This window comes from Taeniopygia guttata, chromosome 1 (assembly GCF_048771995.1).
Source record: "Taeniopygia guttata chromosome 1, bTaeGut7.mat, whole genome shotgun sequence".
Classification (NCBI taxonomy): Eukaryota; Metazoa; Chordata; class Aves; order Passeriformes; family Estrildidae; genus Taeniopygia; species Taeniopygia guttata.
Window position 1 is genome coordinate 84905253 of NC_133024.1, and position 27076 is coordinate 84932328.

At 37.6% G+C, this 27076-nt stretch overlaps 3 protein-coding genes across 5 annotated transcripts in view; 1 reads left to right on the forward strand and 2 right to left on the reverse strand.

Annotated features, from left to right (window-relative positions):
• Positions 1-3637, reverse strand: COA5 (cytochrome c oxidase assembly factor 5). The gene is given in 3 exon segments (NM_001197303.2): positions 1-323; positions 3027-3110; positions 3490-3637. Coding segments are annotated over 3 exon segments (228 nt in total). The 5' UTR covers positions 3592-3637; the 3' UTR covers positions 1-281.
• Positions 3590-27076, forward strand: part of UNC50 (unc-50 inner nuclear membrane RNA binding protein) — a 26979-nt gene continuing 3492 nt past the window's right edge. Inside the window, exons 1-6 of one of the 3 annotated variants that reach the window (XM_072932485.1) lie at positions 3590-3795; positions 4489-4772; positions 5626-5746; positions 7546-7685; positions 7762-7863; positions 20757-20821. In XM_072932485.1, the coding sequence (XP_072788586.1) occupies positions 3590-3795; positions 4489-4772; positions 5626-5746; positions 7546-7685; positions 7762-7863; positions 20757-20794 (891 nt within the window). In that variant the 3' untranslated portion in view covers positions 20795-20821. Of the gene's footprint in view, positions 3796-4488; positions 4773-5625; positions 5747-7545; positions 7686-7761; positions 7864-8384; positions 10358-20756; positions 20822-27076 lie in introns of those variants that run through there. The other 2 variants (XM_012569613.5, XM_072932480.1) reach the window with 2 other exon arrangements.
• The window catches only part of MGAT4A (alpha-1,3-mannosyl-glycoprotein 4-beta-N-acetylglucosaminyltransferase A), a 76776-nt gene continuing 58298 nt past the window's right edge, over positions 8599-27076 (reverse strand). The window contains exons 13-16 of the mRNA XM_002196722.7: positions 17864-17942; positions 15582-15648; positions 14476-14588; positions 8599-14311 (exon numbers count right to left, since the gene is read on the reverse strand). Of these exons, the coding sequence (XP_002196758.5) occupies positions 14285-14311; positions 14476-14588; positions 15582-15648; positions 17864-17942 (286 nt within the window). The 3' untranslated portion in view covers positions 8599-14284. The remainder of the gene's footprint in view (positions 14312-14475; positions 14589-15581; positions 15649-17863; positions 17943-27076) is intronic.

Consider the following 27076-nt stretch of genomic DNA (forward strand, 5'->3'; position numbering starts at 1 on the left):
TTACAGCTTCTGCAGCTTGTTCTGGATTTCACATTTTTATTGCAAGTACATGACAAGTACCCATTTTGGCCAGAACTTTCAGCTTTATGCTTGCCTTCTTTTTAACATTTAAATGCACATCCAGGTTAATCTGCTGGAACACTCAGGAGTAGATACCTTCCACGAAAACACTGTATGAAAGGATGCAGCAGGTACGGTACCATCTTCTTATTTTAGTCTCTGTTTTGTGTAGAGTGCTGATGAACCCCAAAGCTCCATGGTGAGGTCTCTTGACGAGGACTTCAGTATCCTTTCCTTCCTCTGAATCTTGCCCTGGTATCCAACTGAAAATTGAAGACAATATATTAAGAGCAGGTATTTTCCAAAAGAGGCATTGTAGAGTGTTTGTGCTACCTTGGCACTTTGTAACAACAGAACAAAGGCCAGAATAAAGCAGAAGAAAACTAGTGATGTAACCAACAAGCCACAGGGGATTCCAATGAAAGAGGGATTATACAATCTTAAACATCACACAAAACTAAAATTATGTGGTAAGTGTCTTATGCATTCTGAAATAAACAACATAAATTATAGAACAGCATAGTAGGATGGCAAGGAACCCATGAAAAACAAGGTAAATCTGCTTAGATAATTTTGCAAATGTAACCGGTAAAGTGAAGGAGGAAAATTCAGATCTGGTTGAAGTAAGAGTCACTAGAAATGTCTGTAAGGAGAGGGATAACTTAAATACACCAAGTTTCTGGAAAAAATATAAGCCAATCAGTAAAAACAGAAACATTATTAAACTTGTAAAATCTGCACATTTAATCTTGGCAATTACAGAAAAAACATTTACTGAAAGGCTAAAGATGATGGTAAACTAAAATAAATGCCACAGTGCAGTACTTACAGAAGCTAAACGGCAAGTTCTTTCCCAATGCAGCAGAAAAACATACTGTGATCTTGGGAGAATCTTTCTGAACTCAGATAGCCATCTTGAAGAGGGCCATGACAGATTGCAACTCAGCCATATTCTGATATTAGACTGAGGAGGTTTCTTTTACCACCATTAACTAACCCTCTTCCAGAATTCAGAACTGCAGCAAAATTTGTAAAGAGCTAGACTCACGATGACACAGCTTGTCCAATAACCAAGCAGCTTTCACTTTCAACCTTGGCCCTACTTCAACATCTAAAGTGTACTAAAGTTATTCCTCTGATTAGACTTCCCCTTTCCTTGAAAAGAAAACAGCATTGAGGCAAAACCCCTGATGATTTTTGCATACTGAAAGTTATATCTGTATTTAGTCTCTAACTTGGTTTTGGACACTCTAAGTTTCACTATTATAACGAATACCAAGTTTGACTGAGTATGATTATGGAGATTTACAGAATTAACAGGACACTCATCAGTCTTAAAATTTGGAAGAGTTAAATAAAATCATTTAAGAGCCAGGCCTGTCCCTGCATGACTGGAGGCATTTAGCTAGAAACTTTAATCAGGCTCCCTTAACAATTCACAGGCAGAAAAATATAGACATATCATCTGGAGATGCATATGTTACTACTGCAGCTTTATATAGGTATTTCAAACTTTCAATATACAACATCTTCCCATACACAGAAATAATAATTTGTCACTTTATGGATTAATATGGTTCATATACAAGAGGTACAAAAAGCTCCTACAATGAATACAAGATGGAAGAGAAATTTAAAGTACCATTGCAGCTTGAAGTACCTTAGCCATTTTGGCAGTAAAGAAAAAATTAAGAACATTTTGTATGTAAATGGTTGTAAATTTCTCTTTATTGTAGATAATTGTGTAAAAAAGTTTGAAGTGTCCTTTTTTATTAAAATATTTACAACAGTAAACATGTTAGCAATTTTGTTCAAATATCTTCGCAGTACATTCCTAAAAACAAGTTACTTGTACATTTCTGTAGCTTAAATTTAACTGCAACAAGTCTATGTAGCGTAACTCTTACTGCAGATACTATGCACATACTGGCATAAGCTCTACATTATGAGAGGTTTAAGTGACACCAAAAAAGCAGTTTTATTGAAGAGTAATATTGGAATACCTTGCCTTGGGATTGTGTGAAAGTACAGATCAATAGAGTTGCGATGGTAAAGCAACAACTGGCTCTAGATACAGATCTGTTCTCTCCTTCTATGAGAGACTGTGAGAATAGATTTTCTTTAGTGACTACTTCAAATATACATGGACAACTCTGGCACACAGAAGAAACAGTGATGAAAGGCACAATTAACATGACCCATATCAGGTTTCCAAAGATAGCAGCAAGTTTTTTCATCAGAAAAAAAGATTGAAATGAGCCCTGCACTTCTCATGTTTGCAAAGTTTTAATGCCATCTTTACCACATCTTAAATATATTTTAGATGTTATGGAAACAGAAGCAAAAACATTTTGGACAGGGAACTCCTATCAAAATACAGAAAACTTTATCTAATTACATTTTTTAAAATTACTTGTCATTTTCATGCAGGATAGTTCATTATATTAAAAACCAAACTGTTATTTATCATGAATTCTAGTACTCCGAGAAAATTAATGATTCAACACGAATTCGATGCAAAATTCTTGCTTCAACAGTAAAAGTCTCACTTCATTTAAATGTCCTCTTTATAGACGTTTTCGAAAGACCTTACAGGCAAAAGATAGCTTGCCAGTATCTTTTACTTGATATATTTTACCTGATCTACTAACATTTTTTAACCTAAAACTTTACTAAAAAACAATAGTGAAAATACCTATATCTGAAAATACATCTATACCTATGTCACACTTACCTGTGACATTCTAAGCCTAATCCAATTTAAACATGCCTTTTTCTAATTTTTCCTACTCTATAGCTTCTTCTTAATGAGAACTGATACAATACCCATAGTTTAATCAGGATTCAAAGGCAAGAACTGTTCTGCTTAATGACACCCACCTTAGTAAAATAATGTGTTTTTCTCAACAGAGGGGGGAAAGGACAGGAAACATTCAGGCCAGTAGCAGAAAACACCGCACACTTACCATTGATCTTTTGCATGCAAAGAATGTCACTTGCAAACTCCTACAGTGTCCTTCCCTCAAGCATTGTTTAGGGCTTTTGTTTTCCTAATACATGAAAAAATAAAGATTAAAAATTTGATTTCTACAGCTCATCAAAGAGACATCAAAACACTTGACAATCATAGAACAGAATCACGGAATATTGTGACTTGGAAAGCAGCCACAAGGATCATCCAGTCCAACCCTTAAGGGAAGGCAAATACAGGGATGGGACCCACGACGCTGGCACCACGCTCTGGCCAACTGGAAGGGGCTTTTGAGGATTATTTACTGCCGACTTCAGAGAAGTTCACTAGGGATTTCACTTCGGTACGGTGACCTGCGCTCTCCTCCGGAACTGTAATTCCCTAAGCTGCTGCAAACAAGAGGTGAGAGGCCCTGAGGGCGCCGTGCGGGTCTCAGGCCGGGAGGGCAGCGGGCTCACCCGCAGGACGCAGGGGCTCTCCAGCAGGCACTGCCGCAGGTCCTCCCGCACGCCGCTGCAGGCGCGCCCGTCCTCCTCCTTGTCCTCGTAGTACTTGGGCATGGCGGCGAGCCCGGCGCTACGCCCCGCTGCCGCCCGCCGCCATCCCGGGCGCTGCTTCCGGCGGGGGCAGGAAGGGACGGGGCGGCTCCGGGAAGGATCGGAGCGCCTGCGCCGCGGACGGTGCCGGAGGGCCGCGGGAGGCTGCGGAGGCGGCCGTGCTGGCGCTGCCGGCGGGGCGGGGGTCGCGCCGCGGGCCGGGAGCAGGTGAGACCCTGAGCGCGGGGCGGGGCTCGGCGGCGCGGCGCTGCCCGCCCGAGCTGGGCGCAGGCCCGCTGAGGGGGCGGGCGTTCGTCAGCGGCGGCCGGGCCGCTCCCAAGTCATGGAATCGTACACTGCTAAGGGCTGGGAGAGACCGTAAAGATCGTATGGTTCCAGCCCCCCGCCGTGGGCAGGGATACCTCCCACTAGACCAGCTTGCTCTGAGCCCCATCCAGCTTGGCCTTGATGGGGCTGGGACTCCCACAGTCTCCCTGGGCAGCCTGTGCCAGTGCCTCATCCCCTCCACAGTAAAGAATTTCTTCCTTGTGTCTAACCTAAATTTCCCCTGTTTCAGTTTGTGCCCGTTACTCCTTGTCCTATCACTGCAGTTCCTGGTGAAGTGTCCCAGCTTCCCTGTTTTCCCCCTTCGGATATTGGGAGGTGCTAGAAGGTCTCCACACAACCTTCTCTTCTAAAGACGGAACTGCCCCAACTTTCCCGGCCTGTCCTCATAAGGGAGGTTCTCCAGCCCTCTTACCAACTCCATGGCCTCCTCTGGACTTGCTCCAACCAATGTTGCTGTTTATACTTGTGCTCAGTTTTAGTCACTTCAGCATTGCAGCCGTGGCCTGCATCGCATTATTTTATTTGTGCCCCATATTGTGTGCAAAAATACATTATTTGAAATTCTTTCTTTAGCAAGATGCTGCCAACCACGTTGGTTAATTCTGGGAGCCAGGGCAATGGTGTGCTGAGCCGCAGGGATGCTGCAAGGCACACGGCCGGAGCAAAACGCTACAAGTACCTCCGGAGGCTCTTCCACTTCCGACAGATGGACTTCGAGTTTGCACTTTGGCAGATGCTTTACCTGTTCACTTCACCACAGAGGGTTTACAGGAACTTTCACTACAGAAAACAGACAAAGGACCAGTGGGCAAGAGATGATCCAGCTTTCCTTGTGCTACTCAGTATCTGGCTCTGCGGTAAGTGAGGGAGAACAGACAGCATAAGGAAGAGGGAGGGAAAGTTCAGGGATGAACGTTTACTTTCCTTCTAATTACACACACACAAAAGGACCAATCTGTATGGATGATCTTTTAATCAAAGTAGAACAGAAGAAAAAGGCCTAGCCTTTTTGAAGTTAAGGTGGGAAGTAGAAATTAGAGTAGGCTTAAGTAGTACTCTGTAGTCTTGAATTGATCTCTCCATTGCAGCAGCTCATGTTCTGTTACATTTTGAACTGCATAGTTCACTGTAACTTTACAGACAGTAAGAAAACTTTATGCCACATAGCAGTGTTTTTGTTTAAAAATACTGAATATTTGCTTTACCTGAATATTATGGATAAAACATTGTTTTTACCATAAAGGCCCTGGTGAGATTCTGTATATTGCAGAATTAAGCTATAAAAAAGTGGCTAGTATAAATGACTGAACTGCAAATTCAGTATTGTCTCAGTTGCCTTCTATTAAATAGTGTATTCCTGTTCATAATACAAAAACTCTTTACTGAGATAGAATTGCACGTGTTGTTCGGGTTAACAAGGAGCTTTTATAAAACAAAGAATGTCCTATTATAGCATTGTCTGAATTTTTTAAAAAATAGTTTGGGTGCAGCATTACAATTAGACCCAAGTACAGATGAGTGTTCATATTACGAATAAACTACATTATATCTATTTTTTTGTGGAAAAAAGCTGTTAGACTGAAAATCTTGGGGGAAAAAGAAGAAGGAAACTGGAGATTTCATAACAGGATACATTAAAAAAATCCATCCGTTTAAGATCTTATGCTTTCATTTCCACAGCTGATTTTAATGATCTTTCTCTGCTTTCAGTGTCTACTGTAGGATTTGGATTTGTGTTGGACATGGGCTTTTTTGAAACAATAAAACTGCTACTTTGGGTTGTATTCATAGACTGCGTAGGCGTGGGGCTCCTGATTGCAACTCTGATGTGGTAAGTAGTGACTTCTGAAGCCGAGTTCAGTATTGCTGTTCAGACATAGAGAGTCCTCTGCTGTTTGTGAGACACTTGGTTCTTTGGGGTAAACTTACACTCAAGTATAGGTTTTATGCTGTTGTAGTAATTGTTTCAAAATTATACCTTAAAAAATAATGCATCTCTTTCTTTTCTATTTCCTACAAGGTTAAATGGTCAGAAGGTCTGTATTATGATGAACATTCCAGATTTTTTCCTTTCTTTTTGAGCTGGTTAATGTTCAGCAGTAATTCCAAATTTTAAAAAAGTGATTAAAAAAAGAAAAAGCAAAATAATGAATGAAGAAGTCAAGTAGTGTAAGATTGAGGATGATTCTATTTAAGCAGGGCCATATACACTTGGCCCTTGCTTCTTGCTGAAGATTGTAGCTAGTACCACTACAGCCACATCTCTTCTGTCTTGTGCTTTCTGCTTTGTTGGTAGGCACTGCCAGTTTTATCTTCTACTGTCCAGAGATTTGCAGAAGTAGAGAGGTAGGAGCAGGTCATTTTACAGTCCAGACCTCATCAGCACCATAAATGTGTCCTGCAGCATGAAATTACAGGAACCTACTGTTTCTGTGCTGCAGCAAGGGTAGGGCACCAAGAAAAGAATTTTTATTTTTAAAAGAACTTAAGAAAGCAAGAGCATTTAAGAGTTTGTAGGGATGGAGCTGACATCTTAAAATGATAGTGATTGGAAAAGGGCTAAATCCTGACTATTATCAGGAACTCTTGCTTGTAATTGCAAAATTGAGAATGAGGTGCGTTAAAGAAACGTAGTGATAGATGAAAGGTCCACCTGACCTATGCTCCTGTCTGGGACAGCAACCCATAAATTGCTTGGGGAAAGAGCTTATACTAATGCTCCCTGTCCCCAGCCTCCAGCAATTTGTGCTTCAGGATGCAGTCTCCTAAGCCAGGAAGACTTCAGCATCTGCTGGTTTTTTTTGCTTTGTCTTTTAGTCAGCTTCCTGCAGTCCTCAAGTCTCCTGGCTCAAGTTTGGTTCAAGTCCCTTCTTCCATTGCAAGCTCACTTTTTTTCCCAAAAGCTCCCTGCATTCCTAATCAGTCTGAACTCCTTCTTGCCTCACCTTGCATCCAGGCTCTGCCTCTTTGCAACCCCACCCTTGGCACAAAGAGTAAGTCAGAGGAAACTTCCATGAAAAATCTGGTCTCATTTCTGAGCATGTATTGATTTCTTGTTCCTCCTTTATATGGGATAAATATTTTGATGTCAGTAGAACTTAAGTGGAAGGAAAGAGCCTTGAGCCTCATTCAGTAGCCTGTAATACCAGGCAGTGCACATTGCATTTGTACGTCTTTTCAATAATAATAGGCACATGTTACTCTCCCGCCCTCCTCCTGTCCTTGCAGTGCATCAGTTCTGTAGAGATAAGAGAAACCATCTCTGTGTGACGTGTGCTGATCCTGTAAGAGCACTTCACTGAAGTTATCCCCCTGTGTGTACAGAGAGAAGTGGCAGCTTGTGACTGATAAATTGTAGCACTGATCTCTTCCTTATAGAGAGGTTTTGTTTCTGTTACCAGCAGGGTATTTCAGCTGCCTGTAGTACGCAAAGGATGTGATGATCGTTTGAACAAAACCATTTTAACAATAGTCTGGTCTGCATGATTCTTGTACGTTTTTATTCCCACATAGCAGAAACTTTGTGGTGGAGAGTTGGGATCACGTATGACTTACTACATCAAACCTATGTTTTGTCAGTCAGCTTTATAGATTCATATTAACAACAGGCTCAAATATCTTTTCATTTAGGTTCATTTCAAATAAGTACTTAGTGAAGCAGCAGAACAGAGATTATGATGTGGAGTGGGGATATGCCTTTGATGTACATCTGAATGCTTTCTACCCTCTTCTAGTTATCCTGCATTTTATCCAGCTGTTCTTCATCAACTGTAAGTAGAATACTTTGAAATCTCTGCTTCAAAATGGTGCACTATCAAAACAGCTGAGAGCAGTTATCTCTTGCAGATGTCATAATATCTGATTCTGTCATTGGGTATTTTGTTGGAAATACATTATGGCTGATTGCAATTGGCTATTACATCTACGTGACATTCCTAGGATACAGTGGTGAGTAACATCAACTTCTTTTATATTTGTGTGACTAAAAAGTAGAGCATGTATTCAGGTTATTAATTTGATCTTAGCCTATTATTTGTAAAGCAGAGGCTTAGGTGCATTTTGACATAACTCTTTCTTTGTGGTAAATGTAGAATGATAGAAATGTAACAACCCATATGTTCAGCTGGATGGACATCTTAACCAAAGAATTTATATTCTCCACCTCACCAAATTCCTTCTTGTATTAGACCTGTAGCACCACAACTTAGTTTTCTTGTTCCTCTGTAAATCCACTTGAAGATGTTTGCATTAGATAAAAATTCTGTAATGAGTTTAAGACCACAGTTTTAGGTAAAACAGTTCACCCAGGCATTTTGAGATAACTATAGGGCTAGTAGGGCAGAGATGTCTGAGAGGACAGCAGAGTAGAGCCATTTTTTATTGCTACCTTGCCCCAAGGCTACTCTACATGAAGCACCTTTTTTAAAGAGCACAACTTTATACTTGCTTCAATATTGCTTCTATTTCAGCATTGCCCTTTTTGAAGAACACAGCTATTCTTTTGTATCCATTTGCACTTCTCATCATGCTCTATTTGATCTCATTAGCATGTGGATGGAACTTCACCAAGATGCTTTGTTCCTTTTATAAATACAGAGTGAAATAAAACCAGGACTTCACGTATCTAATGTTTATTTTGTTTCTACTTTAGCCATTTTGACAGTAAAGAAAAAATTAAGAACATTTTGTATGTAAATGGTTGTAAATTTCTCTTTATTGTAGATAATTGTGTAAAAAAGTTTGAAGTGTCCTTTTTTATTAAAATATTTACAACAGTAAACATGTTAGCAATTTTGTTCAAATATCTTCGCAGTACATTCCTAAAAACAAGTTACTTGTACATTTCTGTAGCTTAAATTTAACTGCAACAAGTCTATGTAGCGTAACTCTTACTGCAGATACTATGCACATACTGGCATAAGCTCTACATTATGAGAGGTTTAAGTGACACCAAAAAAGCAGTTTTATTGAAGAGTAATATTGGAATACCTTGCCTTGGGATTGTGTGAAAGTACAGATCAATAGAGTTGCGATGGTAAAGCAACAACTGGCTCTAGATACAGATCTGTTCTCTCCTTCTATGAGAGACTGTGAGAATAGATTTTCTTTAGTGACTACTTCAAATATACATGGACAACTCTGGCACACAGAAGAAACAGTGATGAAAGGCACAATTAACATGACCCATATCAGGTTTCCAAAGATAGCAGCAAGTTTTAAACCCAATCTCTAGCAGTCCAGTGGGTATGACTACATCCACCATTCTGAGTGGCAGGTCAATCAATGAACAGGGAAGGAAAGTACAAGTTGGTTTGGCTACAGGGGTGGGCTCATGACAGTGCCTGCAGCTGTGAAGTCCACAAGGTAGAAGTAGAAACTGACCATCACAAACTTACGGAAAGTGAAGATGACAGCTTTCCAATGCAGTGATCAGCATGAAACATGAGCACTGGGATTCAGGTTCCAAAACAACACGAGTAAACTGGTTACAGTAAGACAATTTCAATACTATAATTTGATCTCTAAGGAAAACTATAATTTATCTTAAAATACCAAATATGCTGGCAGTGCATCTTACAGTACTGTGTGTTTCAGCCACTGTTAAGGCTTTAAGAGATTCATGTTTTCCTCTCAGCACATGCTGAGCAATGTTCTTTAAACAAGGAAAGCAGTGAACTGCTGATCCATGGAAGGTGAAGGATTCCAGTCAGGATCTGTTCCCTTCCTGGATAACAGCACAAGCTCCCGTCCTGCAGGCAGCTGCAGCCTAACTGTACACCTTTTCCCAACCAGGAATCTTAGCATCACTGATCCTCCAATTCAACAGTAAAAATACTTCATATTTAGTGCCCTGTGGTGCAATACCATTGAAGGACTTGGGGCCTGTGTACCTTCCCTTCAGAGATATCAACGTTTTTCCCCTTGAAACAAGGCTTCATCATTCTCAAAATTAAGCTGCTTCAACTTCCAGCAGTTCATTGTTTACAGCAGAACTTAGCAAAACGCTTTAGAGACCACTAAGGTCAGAAAGGTGACACTCAAGGACTAATTCAACAGGTCTCCATGGGCTGTGTGTCTTACATCAGCAATCAATGCTATCCAGAAAACACCAGTTATTTAATAGCTTTTCAGCCTTATGCTGGTGATTGTAAAGATGATTTTAAAACACAAAGACTTTTTTCCCCCCCATTTCTAGCTAGAGTTACCTGTTCTAGCTTTTTCAGAATACATCCTTTCTAGTAAGAAAAAATGTAGAACCTTGGATTCATATATTTAAGGGAAGCAAGGCTTGAGAGGATTTAATTTTTCTTTTCCGTTATGAGACTAAAATAATACTTTCCAAGTTGGAGGTGAACTACAAACTACTATGATACTTCATGTGGAGCAAATACTTCCAACAAAATACAGAGGTTACTGAAACTATAATATATCTGGGGGGGGGGGGGGAAAAAGGAAACTTGTAAACAGTTACCAAATTTTTCCGAAGACTAATCACACTTCAGCTCATTCAAGGAACTGTGTTTCACACAGGCAAAGTATAAATTGCTTTGCTCTAACCTGACTCAAGGTATTTAGAAACTGCTTCAAAACAGCTAGACAAGCAGTGATACAACAGAAGACTCCAGTCTTTTCCTGGTCCATGAATCACATCTATATGAATTTTTCTAAGCCATCTTTAAGTACAAAAAAAATATATCCATAGGAATTTTTTCCATCAATGAAAACACACGGCTGAGATGCCTGCAAAAGCTCAAAACCTTATACAGTGCTTTAGAAATACTCTAATTTAATCACATCCTGTTCACATTATTTACAAAGTGTTCAGTAGGATGACCCACTGAAAGCAAGCAAAGCAAGATTATACTGGCAGTCTTGTGTTTTCTTGGTCCCAAGCAATCCTGATCAGCTCAAAAAAGCAAATGTTCACATCAGGCAGTCTGTTTGGCAGCCAGTATAAGAAGTTCATTTACCCAAGTAATGAAGGTTTCTGGCTATGCCTTTGGTTTCACAAAAGTTTGCTTTTCAGAAGCTTTAACAGCATCAGAAGGAGCTAACAGGAATATAGGATAAGTGCAGGTTTTTTTCAAACACTTTCCATAATTGGATAACTCTAGGATTCAGTGGCCTCAAGGGGATTTTTAAGGTGACAACAAAAGTAACTTGAAATTGAATACATGTAGGGAAAAACTCCCTCAAAACACATAATAGCTTTAAGATGCTGTTTAAGATCTCCTATGGTAATATTGTCCCTTACAATGGAGACATGCAGGAGACACCAGCCCATTGCTGCAGACCCAGTCCCAAACAGTACCCAAGCTAAAGGCTGATGAGCCTGACAGCCCAGGTCATCTTACTTCACCATACTTCCAGGAAGGAGACCTCCACCACTTAAGCCTGACTCGGGGATTGGAATTTCAAGGTACAAAGCTGAAAATAGCTGTCTGTAGAAATAATCTACCTGATTACACCAGCTCTGAATTTACCTGGATTTATGAAATACAATTTGTATTCATGTGGCACATTTATCTAGAGAGCCCATAAGCTCAGGAGCATTGAAAGTATTGAAGCAGCCCAGACTGGGTATTTTCAACTCCCGCTACTACAATGCAATAAAAATGCATCAATCTTTAGAAAACAACCCACACTTTACCACACACTAGTTTAATTTGCTGTCTTTGATAAATTTCTTCTCAACATTTTTGAAAATAAAATACACTACTAACCAGTCTTGCAATCAATGTGGTACGGGTTCTATGTACTTAAATATATTAGTAGTGATTCATCTTAACTACTGTGAAATGTCAAGAACAGTGATGCTTTTAGAATAAGCACACAGGTTTCTTACATAAATGGTACCAGTAAACTTCCAGACTCACGTAGAAATGGAAAAGGTCACTGTCAGCAAAACTAATTATATTAAGAAACTGCAATATCTAATGTATTTCTGCAGTCTATTTCTTGTAATAAATAACCCTAGTTTAAATAACTTGCATCATTCTTTCACAGTCACAGCTGAGAAGAAAACAGAAATACTTTCTCAGACCTTCACTAGCCTGATGTGTGATAAAAAGCTGTTGCATGTTGGTAATTTGATGGCAGGGCATTATACAGGAAACAAACGGGGCTGTAGCACCACAATAGGCTAGAATCACACAGGATTCAGAGCCTAGTCACCTATATTCCCAAATCCAAGAATAAAATCCATTTATGTGACCAGTGCTTAGCTTATGCCCACAGCTTCTATGGGCAACACAAGCTTTCCAAGTAACATTTTATTTACACCACCTGATGCATTCAGGAAACGTAAACATGATCATACTGGTATCTAAGTTTTCTTGAACTTAGCACCAGTCAGACTAAACAGAAGGTCTTGTTCTGCATACAAATCTTGTCTTCCCCGTGTCCCCAGACAACATAGCTAAACCAAAACTACAACAGTCCGTACAAGTAGTTAAGTTCTTCAACATTAATATTGCTGAATTGCCAAAGCTATGGCACGATTCTCCAACAAGGCAGAAGAGAAGACAGGTTGACACTATAATCCAGTGGTGCTTGCAGTGCTAGTGAGGCAGTTTTAGGCTCCTGCTCCTTACAAGCCTATCATGAAAGGGAGCCCAAATCTATCAGCTAAACTTTAATAGGGAAGTACAAATTCAAGACCCTTGCTCTAGATCAGGGAACCTGCAACAGGTTTTGTGTACCTGTGTCCTGATTACAGAGACAATAAAGATCTTTTCCAATTTAAGTGATTCTATGATTCTGTGTTGGGAGTAGCGGAGTGTTTTTTTCCACAGCGAAAGCTGGCCAGCATTTGAGATGTCAGTTCCAGGAGGCTGTTTCACAGCACAACTGACAATACCCAAGCCAGCATGGATGCCTCCCTCCAATGTCTATCAGGCACTTCATTAATATTAAAAGGGAGGAATTCCTGCCTCTCTTTCCTGGCCATTTCTGGCTAACTGAAATCTTCCCATGTCTGAGTCCTTACACATAAACACCTAAGCAGAATGACTCTTAAGAAAAGCAGCAGCATCAGTACTGCAACAGTTCCACTCTGATTGTAATCCAGACAACATTCTGTTCCTGACCGAATTTCTGACTCAATTAAGATCACTGTTGTCTCCCTTGAAACAAAAAGGCAGGCCACTAACTTGAGGCCAAATTCAGTTCCTACTATAAAGTTAGTGTGAATTTCCATACTGCTGCAAAAAGGAGTCAAACTAAGACCTTGTTCTTAAACAAAGGAAGAAAATAAACGGTAACTACTCACTAATGTATCCAAAATAAACACTGAAACAACAGAACTTTTTAAAAGGAGACCTCTGTAAATCAAATGTATGTACTGTTCCTTCTTTTGATAAAAGGTAACCTCTTGTCACTCCAAAGCAAAGATGGAGAATAATTTTCTTCAGTACAGAAAATGAATTTGTTCAGCCTAGGAAATGTTTACAAATATTTTTTAAAAGAACTGGTTTGGAGTAAAAAAAAATTCTTCTAAAATGCAATGGATTAAATCTAAAATTACTGCAGATTTAGTATATAATATGAAACAAGACATTTCAACATGCTTTTTATGTGGCTACAAACTGTACATAGTGGAATTTCATAGCCCCAAAGAATAATGCTCTTCAGAACTCTGTTTATGCCTCTGAACATCATTCAGATTCTGTGTATAAAACTACATAATTTAGAAACTTAATCTTGTTTTTTTTAAAACATGGCAGTACATTTGAAATATGGTATTAATTTATGTTTGCATCTCCAAAGAAAAATGTAGAAAGATAACTTAAACTAGAGAATTCATAAAAAAACTATATCAATTTAAAATTTTACTGCATAAAAATACGTACTTTTCAAATTATTTTAATAAATTAAATATCCCTAGCATTTTTAATATATATCCCTGACAGTCTATAAAAGAGGGTTCTTGTTATAGAAAATAAATGGAATTCTGAAAGTACCCCCTTCATAAAACTTATTTAACAATAATTATATTTTTTTTCCTCAAGGAATGTAACAATATGTACAACTCTGTATTACTATACTATCAAAATAGTACAGGTTAAGCGTAGCAGGGTTCTGCAACCATAAGATGGTAAAGTCACATTACAGTGGAGGACAACTTGGGCCTCAGACGAATGTTATCAGTGTGGAGCATCAGTTTCCGGATGGATCAGATAAGAAGGGGTAAATACAATCTTCTCATCTACAGTAGATATCACAAGAGGTAGAGTTCAAGTGAAAAAGAATGACATTTGGAATAAGGTGCATGCTCAGTATTTCAATTTGTGACTTGCTAAGGATGTCAGATTTTATAGGAAGAATTTTCAAGAATGCTTTTTTTTTCCTCTAAAGCAGATTTCCATTATCAGTTTGTAATCTTTTTAATATGAATCTGAAATAGAGAATCAGAAGAAATAAGTCATGGTTTAGTGTATTACATTTCCCAGTAATAAGAGGTAACTTTTTTTAGTGTTAGCTGAAAGTCTGAGCTTCAAAACAGGATGAAGAAATCTCCCATTCACCCGTTATGTTTTTCAATGTTCTACCACCTCTTACCTCATTCAGGATTGCCCAAACGGCTGAATTTTGTATCACTGAAAGCCGGAATGATGAAATAGGATTTAGGCTGGGGTCCACTGTTCCTTCAGCTACACCATTTTCAAACTTCCCTGCAAAAGTACATAATTAAGTAGTGTTCAACAAACTGAATTACAAAATCCAGAAAATGTATCTGCAGTATCACAATTCACAGTATCATTGTGACAGAATCACAGTAAAACCAGTATCATTCCCAAAATAAAGGGCAGTGATTTTGGCATCAGATCCAGTTTTGTAGCAGCAAACAATAAGGGGCAGATCATCAGCACACACCAAACTGAACAGGATTATACATAGGAATAAAAGCTTTTAAACTGTCTAAAGGCAAAGATTTTGGCACAGGTGCTCATTTAATATCACAGAACTAATATGATGCCTTTGGCTTATGTGTTTTCAAATAGGATTAAGGACAAGGAATATCATTCATGCATAACATATTGCTATTTAAAGCATCTTCAATTATATTAGGATGAGTAAGAATTCAATTTAAAAGCCCAGTTAGACTTTACAGTTAAGCCACATAGACAATAACTAATTATTATGACAAAAAAAGTGCTTCTATTATTACAGGATTTCCCAAACTGTGTCCAGCAACTAATTAAAACCATGTGTAAAATTTCTCTTTGTTGACAACATGTATCCAAGAATCTTCCCCAACAGCCACTTGGCTGTTGAAATGCCAATCTCATCCTGTGATGAGACAGCTGATTGTCTGTAGGGTGTGTTCAAATCCAGGCCAAGCAGAACTCACACCAAAGCACTTGTGCAGTCACAGGACAGAGGAGGTGATCTTACAAAACCTGGAAATGCCTCTGTCATAATCCAGGTGATCAATCTTGGCAGAAAAGTTGGATGTAGCTGCACTACAACTAAGAGTCACAAGAGATCTCTAGTACATCATTCTCTGAAAATAATTAGTGGACACAATATTAAGTAAAGCCTACGGGGTCATGTAGCCAAAAGTGAATGATAAAAACTCAGGTTTAGGTTTGTTTTGGTTTTAATAAAGATGTCTCTAAGAGTTGCAATAGTAAGAATACACATTTTTTTCTACTGTTACATACCTATCCTGAAGTAACCATCCTCTAAGCGTTTGTCTTTGGTTTCTTTGCTTAATACCAGTTCTTCACTCTAGAACAATAAAGCACAAATGAGAATTTATTTTGACATATGACTTTGCCAGAGAAATACAAATGTGTGTGCATTCTTCTTATATATTCAGCATCCATTTTTTCCTAATAATTAAGAAGAAGCCTGGAATATAGTTATTTATAGCCTCATACAAGCCAACACAAAAAAAAAAAAAAAAAGAAAACAAGAAAAAAAGGAAAAAAAGAAGAGCAGCAGTGTTCCAGAACTGAACAATACTTGGCTTCAAAGGAGAAAAATCAAGTACTCTAAGTGCCCCATGAAGCTCGCATGGCAATTGCCACGTGAACAGAATACTTAGCACATACTGGCATACACAGTAGGAGACAAGCAAAGGCAGGACCTGCCTTCTTTTTCTATGGCTTAACAAGAGCTTTCTCTCTTGGACAAATTAAAACTTACAGGTTACTTTGGGTTACTAAGACTTTAGGTGAGATGGAAAGTCATCAGACCAGTGAGGGAAGCACCACAGTTATCACTGCCTCACGATATGGATGGGGATCAGTAAGTTTTATTTAATAAGCACCAAAAAAAAAAATGTAGAACAGATCTTGAAAAACAGCTTTACAATTAAAACCATGATCCAATACTGAAAGACCCACTCCGAGAATTTCACAGGAATTAATTAAAAATCCTTGGCAAAATGGAGATTAAATTGATCAGGTGGGGTTGTTTTATTTCTATTTTGAACTAAGGCTGCTGAAAAAGTGGTGAGACTGTTTTTGGTTATTTATTTGGGGGTCAGGTATTTTGGTTTTCTTTGTTGTTGTTGTTTGGGTGTTAGGGGCAGGATTTTTTTATAGGTTGCCTTGAGGGATTTTTTTAGTATGCTGCTTGAATCCCAGACAAATCCAATCTAGGGGTATTCTAGTTTCTAAGGGTTTTTTGTTTTTCTGAATTCTACTTAAGGAAGGTCAGGGTTAAAATATTTGAATGAGTTTCTAGCTCTACTGAAGTCCAGGGTGGAGAAACAGGGCTCTGAGGAGCTGCTGTCCTCAGCTGATATTATTTTACTGACAATATTTTCTTCTGACACCAGTAGCTTAGGAACAGGCCAGATGCAGAATTTCCTGTTAACCTTTTCCACAAATTGCATAAATAACAATAGAACCTCTGTATCATTACTTCCTTAAAGAATGCTCCAGTGAGAGACATTCCACAGCCAAGTAAAGCCAAAAAAGAGATGCCTGATGCACATTTTTGTCTGTTATCTTGTGCATTCTTGTATCTCGGGCTTAGATGAAGTGAGGGCTGCTGCTGTTTTTTGTGCTTGACTGTATTTCCACAGGTGTTGAGAAACAAACCCCTCAGATCTTATGATACTATATCCTGCGTGCCATGTTTTATAATTAGAACCAAACCAACAGTTTTCTTTTTAAGGATGGGAATAGTAAGAATTTTGTATTTTTGCCTGCTCCAAGGAAGGCAGACTGGGAAAATGGAGATATGAACTCCTCCATGATTACTTACCTCAAAAAACAGATAAAAGGAAAGTTAAAAAATTATTCAATATACTGCAATTTCGGCCTAGATTTCAAGATTCCTACACTAGGTACATGAGGGAAGGTAGAGATACTTTGCCATTTTAATACTAAATAAAATAAATTTGTCTGAAGTAATGTCTTAATCCTCTCAGTCTTTGTGATATAAATAGTTAGCTGTAATATCTAGTCGAAGAAAAATAACTCATACCATCTGACTTCAAACAAGAACATACTTTTGATAGTGCAGTACTCTCCTGTGGTAAAACTGGCTCATTTATGGGAAAAAAAACATCAGAAATTGGGAGAAAGGCACACATTCTGTTTAAGAATCTATGTATTTCGCTATCTAGTGGGTTTGGATGTGTGTCAATCCCTAAACTAAGACTTTTTTACTAAGTCAGATAGCAGATTGACTTAGATTTCCCAAAATACACAGGAGAGGGAAGACTGTTTATTTTTTTGTTTTAAATAGTCGCAATGAACTGGAAGAAAATGACCTTGTTCAGCTCAAAATTACCAACAGCACTCGTAGCAGACTGCACCTTGAATGAACAACTGAATATCCAGTTAAAAGAAGGAAAAGCATGAGAACATCAGAACATCAAGTTCATACAGTTAAAATAGGCATTTATGTCTCCTCACTGTTAAAAAAGTCATAAAGAGACTTTGTTTTTATCCTGTAATGGAGAAGATACAAATCAAAACATTTGTACCTGAAAAGGCAAAACTTCTACAGTTGTGTTTAGAAGTATGTCTCCTGGATGCTCTGGATTGCCACTGTGAAACAAGTACCTATAAATGAAAAGGAAAACAAAAGACAGTCTATATACATGAGTTGGAATCAGCTGTGTTACTGTCTTACATGTTCATTGTCACATACAGATGTTACGAGGATAAACATCATTTTTATACTGAGCCTACACTACATCAGCTGGGGATAAGATGCTTTCACATTGGAAGGGGTCAAGGTTTTCAGTTGCTAAAGAGTAGTTGGGCAGTATTTTACACAGGAAGGGAGTTTGCATCATGTTGCCAGACTGCATTACACAAAGCTGTAGTCATTACTGCCTGGCACACACTGGTATCCTCCAGAAGCAGGAGCCCTGCCTTCCTTCAGCCTCTCCCCGGCACATACCACCTTCTCCCTGTGCCCACAGCATCAACTCTGCAGATCCATTCTGAAACACTTCTGGGAACTTAGCCAAGTCAATATTTTGCCGGTGAGTGTTCCCCAAGTCCATCTCTCCATCAATTGCATTGATTTTGCAGTCAATGAGATTGCAAAATCTCATTGATTATTGTGCCAGGAATTCCCAACCCACATCCACACCCTTCGTGTTACCTGAATTCAAATTTCCATTCCAAAACCAGCTTTATTTAAGAAAAAAAAATCCCTCAAAAAACACCAAACCATAAAAGCCTGGTTTTGACAGGTATACACCCATAAAAATGACCTTTTTTAAACCTGTGCAAAGTCCCTATTACTCTCACTCAGTTCTGCAATTAACTTTTTTTTTTTTTTAATTGGACAGAGTAAATATGTTTGAAACATTATCTAAGCCATCCCTATCAGTATCGATCAGTGAAGTGTTCAAATTCTAGCTGCCTACTCTGAACAGCTTTTGCAGTACTGCACATGTGTAGATTATGTTACAAAAGAGACAATTTAATTCTTCCTTCTTTATACATAACAGGAACTTACTGTTATTCTGAATATGTATTTTGTAAACCAGTAATAATATTTTTTTACCACTAGGTGGAATCAATGCTTGAAAATTGTTCACTACTTGCCATTTTTTTCTACTGGACCAGAATTAATTCAGATTACTGTCATAAACTAATTAGATCCTACACCTACTCAGATACCACTTCTAGGAAGACTATTTTACTTTTATTAGGTTTAAATGAATATGCAAAAATCTATCAACACATTTCAAATCTTTCTTTAATTGGAACTTGGATGGCACTTACTGTTAATTTCTCTTCGACATTAAATATGTCACCAGCCAGAGACAAAATTAATTCAGAAATTATCACTTGATTAAAATTTAAAACATTATCTCAATTTGCAATTGATTAAGATGCAGTTAGAAATGTAAACTCCAGCTTGTCTTTATCCAATATATCTGAAGCCAGGTCGAATACCTGCTATTAATCCATACTTCATAGCTCAAGGAAAGTAGAAGAAAACAGTGCTCTGACCCTAACTCAGAAATGTCTGTGCCCCCAAAATGATAGAAGTATTTTAAGAAAACGCACACACATGTAGAACATTTATTTTATCAAGGCTCAGAAAAGGAGTAACACCTCACATTGTGATACAAGAAGGCGACACTGATTTCTATTGCATTGGTTTCAGCAGAACTGCACAGTTGTACTGGAAAACAGAACTGGACTAAATAAGCCTCACTACTGTGTCTCAAGAAAAATAATTTCCACACTTTACTTTAAGGTAAAGGTTAGTCAATTCCAAAGTATACAAGCTACCTAAAGCATCCACAGTTCTTCCAAAACAAATCTTGTGACTTTTTGTAGACATTATTGACATCCAAAAAACCCCAAGAAGCAATAGTAATTTTTTTCTAGGAAGATGCCTTCATTGGATATCTTAATAATAAGCAAAACAAAACTCTCAGGAAAGCTGACCAGAAAACTAAAAGTACATTCTGCTGTTTTTTGACCTAAGTGATCTAACTAGTAATTCCTTAAGTCAGTCAGATATACTAAGCACTACTGACCATTTTTCCTCTTGAAAACGCTGAAAATTCTAAGGACACTTAATTTAAAATGGAAATTTCCATCTAAGGTATTCCATCAAATGCTCCACCCAAACCACACACATGCTGCTTTCCCTTAGCACTTAGTTCTGAGAAGACACACCTAAAAGTCCACAAAGAAACTCACCCCCGAGATCTGGGATCCCTGTGCTCTCAATGAACAGTGATTGGCTTTGGAGGTTTGGATGGGTTTTTTGGGGGGAAGCAGTAGCAGTGAGGGCTTTGTTTATTTGTGAGGGGTTGTCATTTATTTATTTGGGTTTATTTGCTTGTTTTTAAAAACAATCCTGCAAGCCCACAGCTGCAGCCAACCATTTCTCCTACTGTGCCATCAGCTCTGAGACTGAGCTGCAGCTTCCTCCCTCAGCAGTTGTCACTCCATTAGAGCAACGCACTCCTCAGTTGGCACAGTACCAGAACAATTTACAGCAGTAATTAATCAAACCTGATTTCCATGTAATCAAACCTGCTATTTTAGTGTATTTTCTATAACTATCTGTTAATCCATATGCACACACAAATGTAACACATGCTCATGTCACATTTTAAATTATGTTTAGAAAGGAAGGGATATTTTTATATCTGAGCCTTGCTTCAACACTTGACAGATAACACCTACTTAGACATTAAAAGTTACACAGATTGAAAACAGACGCCTAAATAAACATACACAGTCAATCCATATCTATAATATTTATTTTAGAACTAAAATTTACCAATTAGAAAATTTTATTTGAAATAACATTTAATTTATGAACAAACATATGTTCTACAGCTCCTAAAATAAGTGTCATTAGTTATTCTTTTGTACAACTTGCTTTTCTGACAGGGGAGATTTGCCAATGGAGATTCTTTGGAAATGATTGAGAGAGTAAAACTAATTTCACAACAAAGGTCAGTGAAACCTCTCTTTCAAAAACCCTTGAAATGGCTTTTAAGGAACCTATCTTTACCTCCCCAAACCTTTTGGGTTTACACTCTTTTTATGCCAACACCTTTTTTACAAACTTGCTGTTATGCTAGATATTTAACCGGACAAGAGAGTATTAAGGGTTTCTCCCTCCCAGGTGGAGAGAAGACTCTTATGTCCCTTAACTAATGAACTGATTTATTCATCTGACATTTCTTAAGTAAAACAGACATTTCTAAAAACCAGAGACATTTGCAGAACATTTAGGGTCCTCATTAAATCACTAATGTAAAGTAATCCAGCTGATAGCCATAGGATTACGAGGTTGTTTCCTTATATTTAATTCCTACACCAGTAGTAAAATGTCTGGCCCAGTCCTTTTTCTTTTGAAGAGAAGCATTGGTTTATAAGTGGACTGAATGACCTTAAATGTCTTTTCCAACTTAAATGATTCTATGACTCTACGGTTTTCAGACTATGATAGCTATTTCTCAATAGAGATAGTGAAGGACCTAGGAATAGCTTTGCTTTCAATTGCTAAATTATTTTGACACCTGTCCTGGGATTTACACACGACAGTCCACATAAACAGTAAAAACATGTGCTTTTTTCCCTAATTACTTAACATTTCTCTTATGGTAGAATCACTAAGATTTCCTTGTCTACCTGCTGCTTAAACCTAACACCTTCTGAAGTATTCCTCCAAATAAAAACTCTGAAAGCAATGGATCTGTAAATATAGTAACCCCAACCAAAAAATTAATCACTTAAAGTTAAAAAACCCAAACCCTACTATTGCCTTGTGGAATATTACTTCACTACTTTCTTAATTACAAAATACAAACATGAACACAATTGAACATTTTTTATCAAAATCATCAGAGAAAAGTAACTCTAACTTATTATAATACTAATATATCTGAATCTAAGAGACCCTTTTCTAAATAGTCACAGGTCAAAGATAATAACCAGCTACTCTAGATATTCAAACACAGAGACAAACCTCCTCTCTACCAGTAAAAATTAAATCTATGAACTCATTTGCATACATTCTGCTCATGACCTCCATGTGGTATGAGAGTAAGAGGAGGCTAAGTATTAGTATTTAATGTAACATTAAAAAATACACAGAATTTCCAGAGTACTGAGGGTTTAAAAAACAAACACAAACAACAACAACAACAACAACAAAAAAAAAAAAACCAAAAAAAACCAACACCAATCACCAAACTAAATGGAGCAAAATCAAAGCTGCAAAGAAAACTTCTGTTTTCATACTCAGTGACTTCAGTATTTACCCAGTTTGAGGGGTTGAGTTGCTGCCATGAAGCTAAATACACATCTAAAATCAAGACAGAGGGGAAAACCTCCCCAGCCAATAAATGAAACAAATATTCATACACATCCTAACACACAAAGGGAGGGGAAGGTAGAAGTGTGATTATCATTTGTACACTGACAGAAGGTACCATTAGTTTGCCAATGCAGTTAACTACTTTTAAAGCCCACAGTCAAGTTCAGAACCCTTCCAATAGTGAGCACCCAGAAAAATTCTCACCTTTTGTAACATCCCCCACAAAATGGATTAATCAATATTACTAATCTGAAGTGCTGACTTTAATATTCTTTTAATAGCTAAATTTTTTCATCACCTGTGCTTTCAAAAAAACCCCAACCAACCATGCACACCTCTACCTGCCCCCTATCTTGCTTATAAAGGGATGAATCTCTCTTCTTTCTCTCACATCCAAGCATATTTATGCCCAAAAAACTATTATTCTTTCTACTACCCAACTTGATTTCTTTTAGGCGTTAAAAAATCTTCTATATTTTATTCAAATAAAGTGCCAATTATTTTTTATCTATAGAAATTTAAATAGAACTGAATACATAACAATTTTATTAGTAAATTATATCAGTTTTATAAAAGGAAACAGTATACAAAAATACTTTAAATAGCACAATTCACATCCACTGTCAATATATCTGGGTTTTGTTTTGAAGGAAACAAGTTATTTGACCTGATACTAAACCTGATTCTAAGAATACAAGAATGCAGTACTGTAAACTTTGTACTCTGTAAACATCAGGAATCAAATCCTTTCCTTCACATAGTCTCCTTATGTCTCTTTTTAGCAATCTGATGTATTTTATATCCCATTTTCAGAAAAGGAAAATAGGTAGGAACGCAGAGAGGAAATGTTTCCTTCCACATTTGAACAAATTATCCATAGCAACATGCAGCCTTAAGAGTTTTTAATTCTGCACAACATGCTTTCTGTAAAAGCAATATTCAGTCAGCAATTTTTTGGCTCTCTATAGATGTCATCATCCACTGCAAGAGTCATTATTCACCATTTCTATCCAGCATGTTTGATCACTGGATGCAAATGTGGTAAAAGAAAACTAATCTACCTCCTTTGTGTCACTTTCTCAGAATCCTAATTAGGAAGTGTTATTCTACTCTCACTGGAAACCAGTATTAACCATGCATTATTTCCTCATGCAAAACACAAACAGAAAATGAATAATTTCTTTTCCTTCTCTCGAGCTCAATTTATTCTCCTATTCTTCATGCTTCTTACTAAGTTATTTGAAAAAATTGGTTACACTTCCAAAAAAAAGTGTAATTCCTCCAGTCTATGCATCTGCCAAATACTCACAATAGGTAAGTAATGTAGTGGAAGCCTTTGTTATATATATATATTTTGTTATATATATGAAACATCTCATCGTTATAATTCCAAATTCAGAAAAAACTCCCCACAATCAAAGAAAGAAGAAATCCCCTAGCCTCCCCAAGCAACACAAAACAAAAAATTACCCTATTACCTTCTATACAACATGCCTGGTAATATTTCACTTCCTCTGACAAAATGAGCCCATCTTAGTGTCTTTATGTAAATTGGGCTGCATGGTTGAGAGCTGCAAGGGTTCAATTGCCCATTTTCACAGAAGTGTCGACCCAGTGCACTAAAAGGACTGAACTTTCTCATGTTTATCAGTGGACCACAAAGTAGCTTGACTGAAGCAGCGATGGAAGGATTCTGGGGAGTGGTCTGAGTCTGTTTTATCCATCACATGCCTATGAAATTAATTTTCTCACACCAGTTCAAAACTCAATATGAGTCAATGAAACCTGTACTATTTCCTAACCCTCTTCACTTGTGCAGTATGTGTAGAAGGTATTTAGCTGTGTAACAAAATTTCATTCTCTGGTCTACTCTTCTATTGTTTCCCAGACAGGACTATGACATCCACTTTCTAAAGCTACACTCTCTCTCTGGAGTGGGCTCATATCAACTGCAATACAGAAGTCTGGCATTAAATTAATCCTAATTTTTTTATTTGGAGTTTTTCTATTTCATGGACAGGTTTTTTTTTGTTTGTTTGCATTTTTTGCTGGGAGTGATTGATTGTTCTTTTACAAGGTTATTTATGCTGAATTTTAATCCAGTGAGATATAGAAAGGCTTTGTTAATCCAGTCAGATATAGAAAGGTTGTGTGTGTGTGTGTGTGTGTGTGTGTGTATGGGGGTGTATGCATGCAAATAAACATTTTTTACCCCTCCAGCTTGGCTGGGGAAGCATAGATAACTCCCTTCAGTTTACTTATGCACAGGCATTTGCCATCATTTGAGATTGCACTTGGGTATGTGACCTCACCAAAGGCTGGAAGGATGCAATTATGACATCTCAGAGACTCCAGTCCTTCTGGAAATCACGTGAAGTATTTTAGAGTATCTCAAGTGGCATTAGACATCTAACATTTTGGCAACAGCATTAAGCCTCCAAGATTTCTGACTAAGAACTATAAATCCAGGAACACTGCCAAGTACACAAATCTTGGATATTAGTACCATTAAGGAAAAAGCAGCATGTCCTTGGCTCTAGGCAGCTCTTTTCTTCTGTCTCTGATCATACTTTGAGGTTTTTTTCCCTTTTCATATGAAGTCCTGGCCTCATTGTTATGGGCAGAATTCCATGCCCAGAACAAATAGCATCAGTGCCTGGGAGCCTGCCTGCCAAATCCCTGCTGTCAGTGCATCCATTTGAGGATGTTCTACTCATTAGTACAGAAGCTTATGCAAACAGAAAAACCAGAGTTCTCAAATTCTCTTTTATGTACACTAGAAGTATTATCCCACCTGAAATGTACTGACAAACACCAAAACATTTCAAATAACATACTCAGAGATTTTCAAATATTTCCTAGCTGACATGACCATTACAAGCTTAATAAAATGGTGTTGCACCTTAATAGCATACATATTTAGAATCAGAATTAAAAATTACTTCTAAATTATACACTCTATGTTTATGTACTTACATGGTTCTTGAGCTAAAACTGCCCATAAAAGGTTTAATGTATTGGTTTGAAGGGGAGCTTCTACACTGAACAGTGATTATGAACAAAGAACAGCTTATACATCAAGTAAGTCACTGCTTTACTCACCTAAAAAAAAAAACGATTTTGCATGTCCCTAGGTTTTGAGTGGTTGTTACTGCAAAAGCAAATAATTAGGAAGTTTCATTTCCAGTTTTAGAAAGCTGTTAGGAAGTTGGTTTTTTTTCTGATGTAATGCATTTGATCTTGTATCTCTCTAGCCACAGGAGGATGCGCATCCTTGTAGGATGGATAATTAATTATATTTTGGATACAAACAAGACTGACTGCTATGGTACTTTTTTGGTAAATTTTTTGTACTTTAAAAAAAATTCATTTTATTTTTCACTGCTAGAGAACCTGTTTTAAAAGCTGCCTTTATTTTGCTTTACAAAATATCATGCACCCATCTGTCACTTTTTATGCAGGTATTTTTCAGCACTGTCACAATAATTTCAAAGCAGACAAAATAATGTATATGTTTAGTTACCAGGAGTCCAGCAAGATACTATTCATGCTCAATGCATTGATTTTCTAGTTTAAATAGTCAAATATATATTTTCTTGCATGACTATCAGTTCTGTGTTGTGAGAAGATGCCACAGGAAATATGTGTGAGGTTAACATCATGTGTTCCCTGTGATTCCAATGCCCAGAATACAGAAAATTAGATGAACAGTCTCAAATACTGCACATCCAGTATCTATGCCAATATCAGAGCACGAGCTGGTAAATGCAATCTACAAGGTGGTTTGTCAAGTTATAAAGATTCCACTTTAAAACTGAAATTCCAGTCAGCAAGTTGTACCTTATAAAATCACTTCATTAATAGTCAATGTCACATGAGGACGACCACTCAGTAACTTGCTAAAAGGAGAGGCCAACCAGCTGTGAGGCAACTACAGAGTTCAAAGCAGTGACAGGGAAAAAGGATGGAAAAAACCCCAATACTACAAGCAAAACCACATTACTCCTCCCCTAAATAAAGTAAACAGCTAATCCTTTTGAAAATATTCCAAGTAACACTACAAAGCAGTATAGCAGAAGAGTCTAGAGCACAAGTCCTGTGGTTGGAGCCAGGTGAGGGTAAGAGCACAAGAAGAAATGGCCTTAAGTTGCATCAGGGGAGGTTCAGATTAGATACTATAAATATTTTCTTCACTGAATAATGGAATAATATCCAAGGAGGTGATGGAGTCACCATTTCAAGAAGTTTACAAGAGGCAACTGTATGTGGCACTTAGGGATAGGGGTGTTGGGTTGTTGGTTGTACTAGATGACCTTGAAGGTCTCTTCTAACCTTGATGATTCTGTGAAGCAGTTACATACAAGAAACAAGAAGCCTCATATTTTAAAAATATAAAGCAATTTTATAAATGTATAAATACATATAGTAAGGTTGGGGTGAGTTTTGGTTTTTGGTGGGTTTTGTTTCCCACAGTATAAAATACATACTTGTCTTTTCCTGCAGCTTTTTTCTTTTAAAATAAAAGTCAGCATTTAAAATGCATTTATAAGGAAGCAAACCTGAACCCCTTTCTAAAAATATCCATTCTAAATTCCTGTTGCAGAACAGCCATAAGTTATGCACTTTCAAGGGTTTTCTCAAAGTAATTAGTGCATATGTTCTTTGAAAACAACATCTGATTTGTGTCAATCACACCTATAGGGAGGACTCTGTAACTTAGTCAAAAAAGAAATGGTTGTGATGATGATGGACACCAGCATCACCTAAGTGCTGCAATGGAATGTCTTGCTCAGATGTGTTTTGACTGGCTCATAAAGAAACTCTTAAATATAACTGTCAGTTTTAATAATTATATCTGTGCTTGGAACAGCGATGTACATATCAA